Source organism: Pyxicephalus adspersus, chromosome Z, assembly GCF_032062135.1.
Source record: "Pyxicephalus adspersus chromosome Z, UCB_Pads_2.0, whole genome shotgun sequence".
Classification (NCBI taxonomy): Eukaryota; Metazoa; Chordata; class Amphibia; order Anura; family Pyxicephalidae; genus Pyxicephalus; species Pyxicephalus adspersus.
This window is the reverse complement of record NC_092871.1, coordinates 73,296,077-73,314,181: the sequence shown is the minus strand read 5'-3', so window position 1 is coordinate 73,314,181 and position 18,105 is coordinate 73,296,077. Positions and strand designations below refer to the sequence as shown.

The 18,105-nt window shown below is 39.5% G+C and overlaps 1 protein-coding gene across 6 annotated transcripts in view; it reads left to right on the top strand.

Annotated features, from left to right (window-relative positions):
- Nucleotides 1-18,105, top strand: part of LOC140343672 (golgin subfamily A member 1-like) — a 322,269-nt gene that overhangs the window by 267,884 nt on the left and 36,280 nt on the right. For all 6 annotated transcript variants that reach the window (XM_072430480.1, XM_072430483.1, XM_072430478.1 and 3 more), the window contains one exon: nucleotides 437-534. In XM_072430480.1, the coding sequence (XP_072286581.1) occupies nucleotides 437-534 (98 nt within the window). The remainder of the gene's footprint in view (nucleotides 1-436; nucleotides 535-18,105) is intronic.

Below are 18,105 nucleotides of genomic sequence, written 5' to 3'. Positions count from 1 at the left end.
TCCCTCAGGAAGTATATCAAGTAGAAGAAGGAGAAAGAGAGGCTTTTTGTGGCAAAAACAATTCAGTGTATTGGTAAATAACAACAATGTTTGTAACAGTACTACATATTAACAGAGATCTCCTCAGGAAGTAGTTTTAGCACATTCTATAGATTGCTTTAAGAAACAGTTGGATGCTTTTCTAGGAGCACAGAATTTAACCGTGTATTAAAGTTTTAAAGTAAAGATTACAGAGACTGTTGATCCAGGGAACATCCAATTGACTCACAGGATCAGGAAGGAATTGTTTTTCCCCGTTGAACCGAATTGAAGGTTTTTTTGCCTTCAATTGGATCTATAAAGTTTGCCTAGTGGTTGAGCTTTATGGACTTTTGTCTTTTTTCAAAAAATTAAATTTCCAATTCACCATCTTATTTATATTTTCAAAATATTTTAGATCACAGTAAAAGTGTGGAGACCGTGTGTTTCAGCCCAGATTCAAAATACATAGTTTCTGCAGGTTGGGATCATCTTGCCATCTTATGGAAAGTTCAGGTAATTAATTTATATTTCTATCAAATAAATGTATTTAACACACATCTTAACTGCACTCACAAAATGTCCTCCGACCTAGCTGAGAGCAAGTCTTTAAAGTGGGTTTAAATCCATTAAAATATCATGTCAACATCAATGTGTTATTATTTTTTTAGAGGCAACTTCAGTTATAAAAGGGGTCATTATGTTGCCTTTAGAAAGAGACCCTGCACGCCCCCAAATCATTGGCTTATGAGACATGTGGTGCTTTTCTAATAAAGCAAGAATATTGTACTTTGCATATTGTACTTTGCAGTTCTATATTACCATTACAATTGCTTGCTGTAATCTTGGCCTGTCTTCATGCTGACATACAACAGGTTAACTCCTCCTCTGTTCCTTAAGGACTACCCATAACTAATTTATAAAAAAAGGAAAAAAACCCACTATGGCTACTATTGCTTCCTTTTTTCTTCCTAATCTTCAACATAACCCAAATAATAAAGTGCAACCGGGGGAAATACCCTAATCAATGGAAAGTCCTAAGCCAACAACAAGGTGCTTTGCCCGTAAAGTAAGATGGCGCTTGCTGTAACAGAAACAGTGAGGCAGCTGGTTGAACCTTAAAGACAGGGGATCTCTGAGGGGTATCCCCCTAGTCTTGGAAATTTTCTTGAGAAGCAACTGATTCAACTTCTGCTCATGCTAATGAACAAAATTGCAGCCCAAAGCATCTGCTTCTTTTTTCTCCAGGCCCAGGACATAAAAAGCTGACAGGACGTGTATTTGCACCTCTGCCCACTGGTGTTCTAAGCAAATCAATGACTTTGATTTTTGAAGAAGGTCCTCCATGACTTAGCACACCTAAAAAGGATGGCACATGCTAGCAGAACAAGATGTGCATTCCAAAATGTCTATCCAGTCATTCCTTCCTATTCCTAACCTAAAATTGAGGTTATTGTCACTGGGGAATTCATCTGAAGGTGTCTGACCCTGTGTACCGATACATCCTGTAACTCTTGCCTCCATGGCACTGTCATGCACAGAGATACAGGACCACTAGGGGCCTATGGAGGTGGTGCAAGCCCTGAGAAGGGCCAAGGCGCAGAGTCTAAGCCGTAACCAGGTTTTCTCCAGAGCCTCAGATGGTGAGGATGTTGCGCTGCAGGTTACGGCCAGGTTGTGGTCCTTGGGCACAACAAGGTGGGCAAGCACGGTACAAAATCACTAAGTAGAAGGGTAGTCAAAGAAAGCGGGGGTCAAGACAGGCAGCAAGCAAGAGAGGTCAGGTCACACGCCAGGGGTCAATAGCCAGGGTTCTAGGAGACAGACAGCACTGACGCAGAGGCCACTGCAGGCACAGGGAACACTGGAAACAGCGGGAGGTACAGGTGATGCAGGGATATCCACAGGCAGACAGGAACACAGGAACAGGAAAGATGGCTGGGAACCACCAGACTGGACAACGAGGACTTAACACAGAAGCTAGACACAGGAAACACTGGATTAGGCAGCAGGTGTACAGGAACTAGTTCACAAAACTGGGGAGCTCGGCACTAGTAAGACTTGTTGCACGAACACAAAGTGCAGTCTGAGAGCCAGCTAAATAGCCAGGATTGATCAAGAGGCTATCTTTTGATTGTTAGACAGAATTGACACAGCTTGGAAACAGAGGCACCCCCAGCTTCAGAACTGCAAGCATGAGGAGGAGAGGGATGCCTGTGCTTTAGTGAGGAAGAGGTAAGTGTGACAGGCACAATATAGTAGGGACCTGCCTTTGCCAGTTCCCTAGTACTTTAAAAAATTACAGAGTTGGCAGACTGAAAATTAAGTCACGGAATGGTGATAGGAAGGGCTTGCAATAAATATAGGAACTTTGAAAGTGTCGAAATTTTAATTGTATTTACACTGCCAAACCAGGACAATGCTTTCAGCAGAGATAATGGTCATGGAATGCCTTGAAAAGCAAAGGGAGAAAATTCAGGTCATAGGTTTGGGAGAAGGGTCTCTAAATATCGGACAACAGCTTTTTCCCACTGAAATGGATAGATGCGAGACAATTTTACATCCGAAAGTTGAGCAAGTGTAATTCCAGAAAGTCGACTAGGTGTAGTTTATATTTAAACTGAATAGTTACATTGTTACAAATATTAAATACAAATATTAAAAAAAGTTAAATAGTAGGTTAGGTTTAAAAGTCCATCAAGTTCAACCACTAAGGGAAATAATCATATCCCAAATATAAAACCCTATATTACATAGTAGGTCCAGAGGAAAGCACAGAAAAGCCTGCTACAGTTTGCTTCAAAACAGGAAAAAAATTCCTTCCTGATTCCATGAGGCAATCAGATGTTCCCTGGTATTTTCACTTTAAAACCTTAATATCCAGTTATCTTCTGTGCTTCTAGAAAAGCATCCAGATTTTTCCTAAAGCAATCTATAGTAGTTGCTGAAACTAATTCCAGAGGGAGCCGATTCCACATTTTCACAGACCTTACAGTGAACAATTCCTTCCTTATCCCTTCCAGAGCTTAAACTTCTTTTTCTCCAGATGCAAAGAGTGCCCTCTTGTTCTTTGTAATGATCTTACAGTGAATAATGGGGAAGAGAGTTCTCTATATGGACCATTTATATATTTAGACAGGGTGATCCTCCTCCATACCTTTTATTAGTTTAGTTACCCTTTCTCTGAAGTCTCTCCAATTCCACAATGTCCTTTTTGTGAACTGGTGCCAAAAACTGGACTGCATATTCCAGATGTGGTCTAACCAATGCTTTGTACAGGGGGAGGATTATGTCTCCATCTCTGCAGTCTATTCCTCTTTTAATACAAGAAAGTAATTTGCTAGCTTTAGATATTGCAGCTCTGCATTGCATGCTGGTATTAAGTATATGATTCACCAGAACCCCCAGATCATTTTCCATTTCTGACTCTTCCAAGTGTAATCCCCCTAGACAGTATGAAGCATGCATGTTGTTAGTTTCCAAGTGCATAACTTTACATTTATTCATAATAAATGTCATTTGCCACTTGGTTGCCAAATCAAACAGTACATCCAGGTCTGCTTGTAGATTATATACATCCTGTATGGACTTAATTCCATTACATAGTTTGGGGTCATCTGCAAACACACAAATGGTACTTTTAATCCCAAACTCTATATAATTTATGAAGATGTTAAACAGTAAAGGTCCCAACACTGAACTCTGGGGTACACCACTAATAACCTTAGACCATTCAGAGAATGAATCATTAAATACAACTTTCTGTATGCAGTCTTTAAGCCAGTTCTCTATCCATTTACAGATTGACTTTTCTAAACCTATTGACCCTAACTTGCATGTTAACCGTCTGTGGGGTGCAGTGTCAAATGCTTTAGCAAAATCCAAGTACAGTATATCAGCTGCTATTCCACTGTCTACCTGTTTACTTACAATCCTCATAAAAAGACAGTAAATTTGTTTGACAACTTCTGTCTTTCTTGAAGCCATGCTGACTATCACTTATAATATTATTTTCTAGCAGAAACTCCTCCATGTGGTTCTTTATCAAACTTTCTAGGACCTTTACAAATATAGACATTAATTTAATTGGTCTGTAGTTACCTGGTAATGACTTTGCTCCCTTTTTGAAGATAGGAACCACATTGGCCCTATGCCAATCCATTGGTACCTTGGAAGTGACTAAAAAGTCTCTAGAAATTAGAAATAATGGCTTTGAAATAACCAAGCTCGGCTCTTTGAGGACACGTGGATGTAATCCAGCAGGTCCTTGTGCTTTGTCAACCCTAATTTTTCCCAACTGTTTCTCAATCATATCAATTCTGAGCCGTTGTGACTCATTTAAGGCAGTGACATTGCTATTATGAATTTGGACTTGAGCTCTGCCATTTTCCTTTGTGTACACAGAGCTAAAAAAAAGTGTTTAGGAAATTTGCCTTTTCTTTATCCCCAGTTACCAACTCAGCAACATCCTTTAACGGGCCTACATGCTCAGATCTGATCTTTTTGCTGTTAATATATTTGGAAAAATGTTTGGGGTTTGCCTTACTTTCCTTTGCAACCTTTTTTTCATTTTGACGTTTTGCACATTTTATCTCCTTTTTACATCTTTTGTTATATTCTTTGTGGTTTTCGAATGATGAAGATGATCCTTCATTTTTATATTTTTGAAATGCCTTTTTCTTGTTCCCTATGGCTTTTTTAACATCAGCCTAGAGCCACATTGATGCAAGCTTCATACATTGGTTTGAATTTTAGCCTCTTAAACCTATTACCCATTAGAATATATTTTTCAGTTTGTTTTTGTAGAACAGACTTGAAACATTCCTGTTTCTGTTCAGTGTTTTTTGAGGACAATATTGTCTCCCACTCCAGGTCACAGGGAGCTGCCCTTAATAATGGAAAATATGCTCTCTTTAAATGTTAAATTTAAATGTTTTTATCTTTCGTGTTTTTGCTTCCTGTTTACAGCTTACATTAAATTAAATCAAATTATTGTCACTGCTACCCAGATTCTTTTATATGCACCGTTGTTATAAACTCTGCATTGGTTGGTATAAAAAACTAGGTCCAGGTTCAGAGATACTATGTATCCCTGAGTTGCTGAGGAAAGGGAAATCCTGATCAGGCTTTCCCTTTCCTCAGGGAGCAGAGCAATCAGCGGAGCTTTATGCTGACAGCTCTGCTCCCCTGATCCTTGAGGCAATACGAGGGCAATAGAGGTTGAATGGAAATACTATCTCCATTCATACCTCTACTGCTCTGTGATTGGTCTATTTTTATGTATCCTTTTACAATGTATCTTTTTACATCTGTTTGGAGGCTGTAGAAGCTCTACACAGTGCTGAAACAAACCCGAATTTTTCTCCCATTGACTTTAATGGGATTCAAATTCGATGTTCGACCACCCGAATTTTTGTGCTATATTTGGCCGAACAGCTGCCGAATCGAATAGTGAGCTATTCGACCAACACTACTCTCCACCATCCACATCTAAGCCATTAACTGCCTGCTCAGTGAGCAAGAGACCCCTTTCAAGGTGATTCAGTGATTTCAGTGTTGCAGTGCGCTTCTCCAGCTCTCCAGTGTGAGATACCAGAAAGGCGACCTCCACTTGATTAAAAAGCCATTTGTTTTACCAGCCAAGCAGTGGGCAAGCTCAAGGTGAGTCTGCTGGGAATTTGAATCACCTGTGAAGTCTTGACCACTCCCCCCTAGAGGTCAGCAAGGAAAAAGCAAAAAAAGCTATTTAAAACAAAAACTGACAGTTATGCAGACACAACCCAAAAGTCAAACAGACACAACTCGCAAATGCACAATATCAGAGTCCTGTTTTTTCCAACTTCACTTGATCAAAAAAACACTTGTTTCACCAGCCAAGCAGTAAGCTTTTGTTCCATAAACTACAGGATCTGAGATTAAAAACATAAGGCGATCTGCATAGGCAGCCACCTTCTAAGGGCTACCACCAATGGTGAAACCCTGTATATTACTATTGGCTCTGACTATGCGCAAAAAGAAGTTTCACTGTTAAAATAAAGTTTCATGGAGAGAGTGGGCATCCTTGCCTAGTACCATTGCTCATAGTAAATGGCTCCAAGAAGTTTCAATTTACTCTAACAGATGTGGAGGAATAAGAGTACTGCATACCTATCCAGGACAGCATGCGATTGCCTAGACCTATGTCTAGTCTACTCTATTAAAGGCAGTCAGCCTCCTGATGCCAGTTCAGTACCCAAATCGTTTAATCACCTGCTTCCATGTTGGGCATGAAACCGACCTGGTCAAAATGATCAAGATGGTGGACCTCATATCTAAGATTTTAGTAAGCAATTTAAATGTCCTAGTTTAGCAAGAAAATTGGTCTCTAGCTAGAAGGAGATGAGGGGTATTTCCCCTTTTTGGGGATCACAGTGATGTAGGCTGAAAGAGTATCAGTAGAGAATCAACCCTCCCGGTTACACCATTGAAGGCAGGTGTGAAGTGGGAGGCCAAACATCGTATAATAAGCGTAACAAGGGTAAAACCATTAGGCCCAGGTCGTTTGATGTAGGAGTGGTGCTTTTGGCTGCCAGAAATTCTGGGTGAAGATGGTTACTCTACAGGTAGAACAGGCATTGTAACCTTGGACAAATATTGATCAATTCAGTTAGCATTGGGGGATTTAGAGTATGCATCAGTAGTACTAGACAAATAATACAGTTTCTTGTAAAACTGGAATACCTTACTATCATTGTTGTTTACCAGGAATAAGACAAAAGTTAGTTCCCGCTGACCTCTTAGGGCGCTCACAAGTGTTCAGATATATTTATTTTCATACTCCCTAAAATAACAAATACATTTAAGAGTCTCCTTTGCCTTAAATATTTGTAAAGAGTTTAACCTGTCTCTGAGCCCCATCAATTTTTTGCCACAGTCTGTACAAGAAGGTGCTGAGAAGTTCCTGGCTTTGTCCCCTTCCAGATGAAATAGGTGAGAAAAATGAGTCTGGGGGCATATGACAGCCTAAAATCTTAGTATAAAACTGTGCAAATATCAGGACTTTGCGATTCTTAAAACTGTTTTTTCTTTTAGTGAGAAGCTGTGATGGCAGAGGCACAAGCAAGTTTCACATTGTTGGAGTTACGGGCCGTCATGAAGTTTTTGTTTCTCCAGGGAAGGTCACCAAAGGACATTCACACTGAGATGTCACAAACACTGGGGGAGAAGTGTCCTTCCTACAGCACTGTCAAAACCTGGATATCTCGTTTCAAGACTGGTCATTTCACCGTTAAAGATGAGCCCCGCAGTGGGCGCCCCCAACTTCAACTGACCCGGCAACCTGTGATGCTGTCCTTGAGCTGATTATTGAGGACCGGCGAATATCTGCAAAAAAGATAGCCCAGATACTTGACATCTCATGGAAGCCTGTTGGGTTTGTTATCACCACTATCCTAGACATGCGCAAGCTTTCAGCGATGGGGGTGCCAAAATTTTTGAACAGTGATCAGAAGATGATGCATCCAAAGCGGTTTTGGACCATTTTGAAATTGCACAGGACTTTTTGGCTGGGTTAGTGACTGAGAATGAAACCTGGCTCCACATCTATGATCTTGAAACTAAGGAACAGTCAAAGGAATGGCGCCACAGCGTGTCCCTGCGGCCAAAGAAGTTCCGAACCCAGAAATCGGCCAAAGAAGTCATGGCGTTCGTTTTCTGGGACAAAGACAGTATTCTTTTGGTGGACTGCCTACCCCAGGGCTCTAGTATCATCGAACAGTATTATGCTAACCTCCTGAATCAGCTGAAGGAGGCAATTAGGATGAAACGTCGTGGAAAGTTGACTAAAGGGATCCTTTTTTTGCAGGACAATGCACCTGCACACACTTCCAATGTTCTGGCTGCCAAATTGAACACCCTGGGTTTCCAATTGGACCACCATCCCCCCTACTCACCTGAACTGGCCCCTTCGGACTATTATCTGTTCCCCAATTTGAAGAAACACCTGAAGGGGCAATGTTTTGATGGCATTTCTGACGTCAAAGATGCTGCTGAGAGCTGGTCCATCCAAAGGACTTTTATTTGAACGGTCTAGAAAAGCTGCAACTACGCTGTACCAAGTTCAAAAGTCTCAGGGGGGAATATGTTGAATAAATGTGTTATTTCATAACCATGGCTCTCTTGTTTCTGGGCAAAGCCAGGAACTTCTCAGCACCTCCTCGTTTTTAAAGAGCTGAAGTGAACAGTTCTATATCTCCTGTAGCAGGGCACGTTTAAGCCGGATGCCATGCTTGATAAGAAGGCACCTCATGACAGCCTTGTACCTTGTGTGAAATAAGGTGGCCACTACCGTCTGTAGTTTTCAGTGAGAAATAACTCTCCAACTCCTTCAATATGCTTTTAATATGGTATGCAATAATGTTTTATTCAGTCGCCATTGATACAACATAGGAGAAGGGTAGGCAGGTGTGAAGCAGGAATGGTGAGGCTTTCTGATTATTCCTCTGGAGGGCCACCTAAGAGTTAATCTTTATAGCAAGTCAAATACAAAACATGGAATACTGAATACATGTGTTTTGGATGTATAGGTGGATTTATGTAAACTGTCTGGTCTGAGCCCTTGTGAACATCTTGCGTCCTCCTTAGCACACAAGGTTGGGGTGGGAGTTACCTGATAAGAAGAAAGTTATGGCTGTTATGCCAGATGGGTCATGAGAAAGAAAGCAACTGGTAATATACAAAATATATTCACATACTAACAATTGCAAGTTTTTTCCTATTATAATGTATCAAGAAGGTTTGGTCAAAATAAGCTGGCAATGATAATGTAACGAGTTAATCGGTTAAGATTAGTGTATAATTGTTAACTCCAGATATCAAAGAATTGGGTGCTGATGCTGACATTTTCTGGATACACAAAGAAATGTCAGCTTCTCCCTGTCTGACTCTTCCCAGTTAGATGATATGGAAATGGGCACTCCCTAGGGTAAACTGAGACACATGATCTTGCTGATGGAACTGTTGCTGTTTTGAACCATTGCACGCATCTAATAAAGATAAGCACTAACTTTTAACCTCCCTAGAGGTAACCCCGAGTGTGACTCGGGGTAGAAAAAATTTGCTAAAAGTGGTAACCCCGAGTCACTCAGGGTAGGTAATCCTATGGTAGGTAATTGTAAACAGAGCCTTACCTGATCCGCCGACGTCCATCGCCACAATCTCCGTCTTCTTTCTTCCGGCCGGCTTCTGCATCACATGAGTCACCGGGGGAGTTGCCGGCGGGACGGGAAATTCAAAATCCATTTGTATTGCATTCAATACAAAATAACTGTATTGAATGCAATACATTGGATTTATATGTGTAAAAGCAGTACATTGTTTTCAAGAACATTTATTTTACAGTATATATAGATTAGTATGAGTATAATATGTATTTAAAAAAAAATGTAAATATATAGATATTTTAATTTATTCAATTAATTATTTTTATATGATTTTGTGTTTGAAACTTTTTTATACTCATATTATATTATACTGTAAAATAAATTTTCATGAAAAACAATGTACCGCTTTTAGACATATAAAACCGTAAAGAAATAAACTGCTAGGGAGGTTAATTAAGCAATGCCTGAGTGTTTTATGTTGTTCTTTAACCCTGACTAACACTTGTAGTCCCACAAACACTTCCAGCTTGTTACAGAGTGGCAATTCTAGAAATATTGGGGCATGGTCCAAAAAATAAATGTTACAAATGGATGAGCCCAATACCCTATCCACATCTGTTTGCGTTAGCCAAAAATAGTAAATTCTGGAGTAGGACTGATGTGTCTAGTAACAAAAAGCATAGTCTCTAGTGGACAGGTGAAACATACTTCAGACATCCATCAGTTTATACCTGTACAGATGTTGCCTCAAGTGCATTCCTGCACACAGTGGATAGTGAGAGGGGTCCCAAGTGGAGTCTACGTGGGAATCAAGTGAAAACTTAAAAGTCTTCTTGCAAAATAAGGAAGCCTTCCCTGAAATCCTCCAGCTTCAACAGTGTCTACTCCAGAAAGCGGTCTTGTAAGGTGTTAGGTAAGTATACTGTCACTAAAGGGACCATGGAAACATTAAAGTCCCCTAATAAAAGGCCTCTTAACCCAGCATCTTGAAATATATCTTTCATGGCCAAGGAAATGGTGTTAACTAGGAGGTTACTGACTTCCTCCAATCTAGAATCCTCAGAACATTTCTGATATTGCAGAGGCAATCTCCAATTACTCAACATTGGGCAGTTACCTTGTTAGAATGCCACCTGGACCTGCTGTCTATTCAACTGTCATAAGTTGTTGAATATTGTTGAAGCAATTGCAATTCTCCAAATCATCCTGATGGTAAAACTGTTTTTGTATAACTAGGGCAGGATCATTCAGCTCAGAGTGTTTGGGAACACGATCATGTAAATCATCAGTAAGTTTCTCCACTTCCAATTCTGGTTTACACATCTCAGAGCTCCCAGACAGTTGGAGCCACCCTTTCAAATTAGGCCTCTAAATCTGCTTTTGTGGGCTGGCGTATACATAACCTTCCCAACTATCAGCTGAACCCTTCTGAGCAGGAGACTGACTTACTGAGTCTATTGTGGATCCTGTGCCAGAGTGACAGGGGGAGCACACTGGAGAGCTTTCTCTTTCTGTGAGGCATGCTGCTGCTGAACAACGGGTGGTTGCAACCATCTTGCTCCCTGCAGCTCCTACATTGTTACTTAATTAGTTAGGTTCAAAAAGACATAAGTCCATCAAGTTCAATCACTAGGGAGAAAGACATTCCAGGTATCCCCATATGCCATAAGACTCCTATAGACATAGTTGATCCAGAGGAAGGAAAAAACCTCAGTTCAATTTGCTTCAACATGGGAACAAAAATCCTTCCTGATACCGTGTGGATGTTCAACAGTCTGTTGTCTTTACTTTAAAACTTTATTACCCAGTTAAATTCTGTGCTTCTAGAAAATTTCTAAAAGCAATCTATAGTACTTGCTGAAACTATTTCCCGAGGGGAGACTATTCCCCATTTTCACAGACCTCACAGACACTTATTCAATTATTTAACTTTTTTTTCCTCCAGATGTGCTCCCTTGTCCTTTAAAATTACCTTAAAATGAATATTTGTGAAACAAGTTCCCTATATGGGCTAATACACAAAACCTGAGCAATTACCTCTACGTCTGGGACTTTTAGGGCCAATAAATATTGATTACAGTGATAAAACTTCAAACCAAAATTTTATTTATCAATAAAAAACACATCAATTAAAACTTTTAAAAATGTGAAGCAAATATTGTCAAACATTCCTGTCCGGGTAACCTCAACAAGAATGTTACCCTGTTGGTTCGACACGTTTCACGGAGTGTATCCACTTCTTCAGAAAAAGAAAGGACAAGAATATCTAAAAACAAAAAATTAAACATTTCATCAACAATCATCTAATTGTACCACTTCTAGAACATTTGGCAAAAATGTACCGGTACTTCCTTTATAATGTGGACGCAGCACATAGGACCCACCTAAGCGGTGAGGATAGTTGGGAACAGCGACTTTAGGGCTATTTTTCAATTAGCAATTATTTACAATATTAGAAATAGAAAAAAGAAACAACTCTTTTATTACAATGTATATGACTAATGTGCCCACAAGTCGTCCTCAGTGTATATAGATGCATATTTCTAAAGAAAAATTATTTTCTTTTCCACTTAAGACACTTTTCAAATTGCTTAAATCCATTATTACAACCATTGACCTATTGAAAACACTTGCACATCATGTGTTAAAACACCCATCAAAACCAGTGCTGCCAGTTTCTTTTTTAAATATATCATTCCGGTAGGAGCTCTTGTCCATATAGTAAACCTTAGAGGCGCACCATAACTGTATAATCCTTAAATCACAAGATATATCTACAAACATGTTACTTGCCAAAATGTAGTTCAAATTTGCTATCCACATATTTAACAACAGTTTCATTTGAATCTCTGGATGTCTATGCATAAACTTTAATCTGCAAGATCAAAGCATTGCTTACTACAAAAACCATCCAGCCAAACCATGTAATTCAAGTCTTGTACAAAGGCTCCACTGAAACTGCGTACACACTTCCAATTTTCTATCGTTGGAAATGAACGACGAACGATCGATTGGTCAAAAATCGTTCGTAAAAAAAGTAACCAACGACGCCGACGAACGAGAATAGTCGCTGGAAATGAACGACCGGACCGGCGGATCGGATTCCTGTATCGCTCAAACGATCGCATCTATTGTGTGTACAATATCTGCAAACGATCGTGTCGTTATCTGCATGTACAGGATCGGTGCTATACGATCGTTCGCCGATATCGTGCAGGATCGTTCGTCGTTCGTTTACCAACGATAATTATTGGAAGCGTGTACGTAGCTTTACTTTTTCTAATCGTTCATATGGCTTTATCTTTGTTGTTTAGCTCATATCTCTGTGTCCCCAGGTAGGAATCTGGGTTTGTGTTGGGATTCCCCTGTATTAAATAGCGGCATGGGGAAGAAGTGACGTTGGTGCAGGGGCCGATCAATCAGTCCGTCCTGCACAATTTTAATCTTTGATGGCAGACAGCTGGCGAGAGGAGGCATGCATATATCAGGTTCACGTCAGTCCCTCTCTCACACCGAGTGTATCACTGGCTAACATGTCATCTGCAAGAGATAAGGCACAGATAGGGTGCATTTGAATCCAAAAAGCACCCCTTCAATGCTGGATCAAATCCACGGTGTGGCCAACAGAGGCCATATTGCATGGGGAGAGTGGGAAACTAATCCCCTCATACAAAGCAGCAACACCTTATACATTTATGGTGTTTTTTGTTTCCTAACCACAATGCCATTGTCTCCTAATTGGAGCGCTAGCACTGTTACTGCTGCATTTATTACAGTTAGGAATAAATATTTTGGGGAAAAAAAACAGACCTAGCCTTTTAGTTCAACTAAAATGGAAGTATATATAGAGGCAAGGAAACATCCATTTAAGTGTCAAAACAGCTCCTAGGGATTTACCGGATATTTAGTTAAGGCACAACATTTGCTCATAACAAGAAGCATATTAATTGAGTATTTAAAATATATAAGGAATTACTGATGACCATATTTGTAAATCCACATACACTTGTACAGAAAATATGAATATTCAACAATTTTTTAACAATAAATTATTTCAATTTTCTTTTTTTTCTGTATATAGTTTTTTTTAACTGTTATCTCTCAGGATACATAGTTTATTCATACTGATTAAAGCATTAATAAAGCTTTTTATGCCAGGTACTTATTATTACATCAGTTATATATATATGTGGAAAAAAAGGCGGGGGGGGGGGGGTAATTACCATTAATAGGTTTAGAGGAATGGCTGGAAGCTTAGGATTTCATTGAGTCCCGGGGGATTTGTTGCATTGAGGAGATAAATCCATTTCGCCACTTTTTGTAAAATGCAACGATTTTAATTTCCCCATCTAGGGTCCTCCAATACCTGCTCTAGAGCCAGGAATCCTAGTTCCTCAGTAATAAAATTGTTTCTTGTTGCCATGTGGTGACTTAAAGGAGTGACTATCTTTCCATTTTTTATGGCATATATATGCTCATAAACTCTTTTTCTAAACTCCCTTTTAGTCTTCCCAAGATAATAATAGCTGCATTTGCAAAAAGCAAGGTAGATTATGCCTTTTGATGTGCAAATCACTATTTATTTGAGATTAGGGTAACTTTTCACAGGAGTCTTTATCTTATCATTTTTTCTATAAATCCAAGAACATTGTCTACATGATCCACAGGGGGAAGTATCCCCTTTTTGTTTTGTAAATTTTCTTTCTTTCTCAGTTTTGTAGCGACTATATACTAATTTATCCTTCAGTGAAGGCAATTTCTTGAATGTTATTTGAGGATACATGTTAATATGTTATTTCAAAACTGGATTGGAATTGAGAACCGGACAGAATTTTCCACAAATGGTTCCTAAAATATTATCTTGTTCTACATATTGTGTAATTATTCTCACTTGTTCTGCTTGTTTCATGGATTTATTTGTTGCAAATAATATTTCTGTTCTCCCTCATTGTTTAACTCTGTTATAGGCTTTCTTAATGGTATTTTCCCTCTTTAATACACAATGAGGGAAAAGAATCCCCCTTACAAAGAACTACTGAACAAGGTTTAACACACTCACAATCTTTAGCCACGCCTTTATTAAGAAAAAAACCCAGCACAACCACTCCAGGCCCAACCATGATGGGGTTGATAAAGAATTCTGTCTATATTCTGTCTAATATTTCCAGCACCAACACTTAGGCGTGGTAAATCTTTTAAAATATAAACTCTTGGAAAGTGAATAAAAATAATTCAACTAAGATTGAGCTAGACTGATAAAGGCGGTAATGTCATAATTATGGATATTTATCAATGTTTGAACTGTAATCAATATTTATTTGCTTTAAAAGTCCCAGATGTAGAGGTAATTCCTCAGGTTTTGTGTATTTTTTCAAAGATTCAGGGATGTGGCCTTGTGTCAAAGTAACAGGCTTGTTAAACTTCAAAAGTGTCTCTAAATAAGCTAAACGTCTCTTCTCAAGGGTGAATAAATACAGTTCAGCTAATCTCTCCTCACAGCTGAGCTCCTCCATTCCTTTTATTAGTTTGGTTGACCTTCTCTGCACTCTCTGAAGTTTCGCAATATCCTTTTTGTGAACTGGTGCCCAAAACTGGACTGTGTATTCCAGATAAGGTCTTACTAATGTCTCTGCAGTCTATTCCTCTTTTAAAAGAAGAAAGTACTTTGCTAGCTTTAGAAATTGCATTGCATGCCATTATGAAGGCTATGATCCACCAAAACCCTCAGATCCTTTTCTGTTTTTGACTCCCCAAATGTATTCCCCCTAGACTAAATATCATTTGCCACTTGGCTTACCAAACAGTACATCCAGGTCTGCTTGTAGATTATAGACATCCTGCATAGACTTAGTTTCATTACATAATTTGTCATCTGCAAACACAGAAATGGTACTTTTAATCCCAAACTCTTTATTATTTATAAAGATGGTAAACAGTAAAGGTCCCAACACTGAACCCTCAGGTACACCACCAATAACCTTAGACCATTCAGGGTCCTACCTTGCATATTAACCGTGTGCGGGGTACTGTGTCAAATGCTTTAGCAAAGTCAAAGTACACTATCTTAACTGCTACTCCACCGTCTACCTATTTACTTTCTCATAAAAAAGAGAGTACATTTGCTTGACAACTTTGGTATGTTTTAAATCAATTCTGTCAAACACCTCTAATATTTTTTTTTTTTTAGCAGAAACACTTTTATATGGTTCTTTAGCAAACTTTTTTTGATCTTTCCAACTGTTATCACTCTGCTCCTAGATTAACTGTCCAGCAGCTTTTGGCATTCTTAGCCATCCTTTAGCTGTGCAAAGATATGCCCTTTTTTAGCATCCCCTGCACTTACTCTGAGACTGTGCACAGCCGAAAGGGATTTCAGAATGTGCAGAAGCCAATCAGCAGAGTATTTCCTGGTTTCAACTATGTCTTGCTATTGGCTGCTAGCTATATTGATACCTCCCTGATTCCAGGCTCTGGTTGCTGGATCCTCAGCCTTGTTACCTGAGACTTCCTCAGTTACAGAGTTATATTGTGATTTTTTTAGACTCCTAAAGAAGACTCCATTGGGTCTTTTTTAGTCTCCATTGACTATGGTTATCTGCCACCTGCCCTGACCTGTGGTTGAACCTGGTCTATGCTTGCCTGCTGCCTACTCTGACCTGTACCTGGACTTAGAAGAAGCTTGCAAGCCACCTGTCCTGACCATAGTCTGCCTAGATCTTGTCTCTTGCTGTCATCCTACTTAATACTTGACTGTCTGTCCCAACAGCCCTCTGTTCCCCTGGGGAGGAGAGTCTGGGGCCGACAACCTAGGGATCTCCCTGCAGCAAAATAGTCCAATGGACACTAGGATCACTAGCCCATCATCCCTTGCAGGGTGCTCTGGTGAAGACCGGGAGACTTCCCAACCCAGGTAATCTAACGTCACCTGCCAGGGGGCATAGCCTTAACACCTACAGAAGTTCAGTCTCCTTGCAGAACCGCATACTGCACCTTCACAATTGTTTCCATTTTAAAATGTACTTGTTAAGTTTTCTGAGGTCTAGTCTAGTGCCAGTCTCCAATCCCTTGTTGCTGTAGAAGAGTTTCGGTATACTGTTACAACTTTTTCCAGTTGTGGAGACCAGAGGTTTGGTCCATTGGAATCTGTCATCAAGTGGTAAACTATTATTAGCCAGTATTATTTTTAGCCAGTATGTGCTAAAAATGTGCCATAATAACAGTTCTAGCATGAGTACAAACACCTTTATGAGGAAAAAATAATTTTTATTAGTAGGAAAATGGCTTGAACCTGGCATTTTTTGACAGACTGACTGCTGGAAGGATTGCAAGTAACCTTCTGCAACCTGGCTTTAGGTTCCATGCACGGATCAGTTCAAAAAACTGCTAAAGCAGAAACAAGATTTAGTTTACAAACTTTTTAAATTGACTTCTTCAAACACGAAGCCTGCCCAAATAGTTTCACAGGAAGGAATTAGTTGGGCCAGAATCAAAATGGCGTTCATTCCAGTCCATAAAACTTACTTCTCCATTTACGTCACACCTAGCCCAAACTTGCGTCTTCATTTTAGTCACACCTAGTTTTAGTCTTTCCAAGTCCCACTATGGATACTTGATGAAACTTTATTAAAATCACCTGAGTTCTGATCAAAAATAGAATTGGAACTAAATTTGGTATGTTTTACTAATTGTGATTCCACTACTACCCATTCCCTGTCTGAGATACTCACAAGTGCTATATTCAAGGAATTTTTATTCAACAAGCTCACCAATTGAAAATAAAAGTGACACAAGATAGGTAATTATCTTCTAGATGAGTTATACAAGACAAAAATGTTACACAAGGGTCAACCCTTTCCTAAACTGGAAACTCAACTTTCTTAGTTGAGAGGCCAAATTGCCACCATGTGCCAAATCACTCATTGCCACCAAGATTAAGGCTCAATTCCTGCAAAGTAAGCGATATTTCTATGAATATGCTAGCAAATATGGCAAATATGGTCCTAGCTAGGGTCATTCAGTGGAATGAGCACCTACCTATATCCCCTCAGTTGCTATCTCATCTGGTAAACTTTTGTACAAGACAAATTACAATGTGAATGCCTTTTGCGCGTTTTATCACAATCTTTATAATTAATCCTGCACCTCAGGTCTTACTTCATCTGGTAGACTCTGGAAGACTCTGGTAGACTTCCTTATTATGGCTATTTGCAAACATCTTGTCTTCCATTCCTTTCTGATGAACTTCATGAACATCTCTATCATCTGCTTACAATAACTGAGCTTCAGGCCACAGTCTCTCATGCAGCATCAGAAAAAGACCCTGAACTGGATGGTCTCAGCCTAGCCTGCTATAAAACTTTTCTCAATTTGTTTAGCAAAAATTTTTTGGCGGCATGTAATGTCATTCCAGATGGTCACTGTCCGCTTGTAGATTCGTTGTCTGCCCATCTTACAGTGCTAATAAAACTTGAACTTAAAGGATAAAGGATCTATATTCCTGTACTAGCTATAAACCCATTTCTCTATTGAACTGTGACCCAAAACTGTTTGCTTGTAACCTGGCACATTGCCTAACCCCTGTACTTAGTGATCTTATATATCAAGACCGATGGGGCTTTCTTCAATTCCAGGGAAAGTGCTACCCAAACCTCAGACCTAATTGACTACTCCACTTCCCATCACCGTTCTTTAACGCTCATGTCCACAGATGCAGAGAAGGTGTACAACAGGGTTGACTGGACTTTCCTCAGACTAACAATGTCAAATGTCATGTGCAGTCAACTGGAACAAAGAGATAGTAAATAGGTAATGGCCAAATTCAAATTTGAAAAATGAGTCCACCTAAAAGATCATATTGCAACATAAATGGATGAAGCAGGTCATAAATGCAGTCAGAGTTGGTGACATACCTGTTGGAGAGGAGAAGAAAAATTCAGATTAGCTGCAG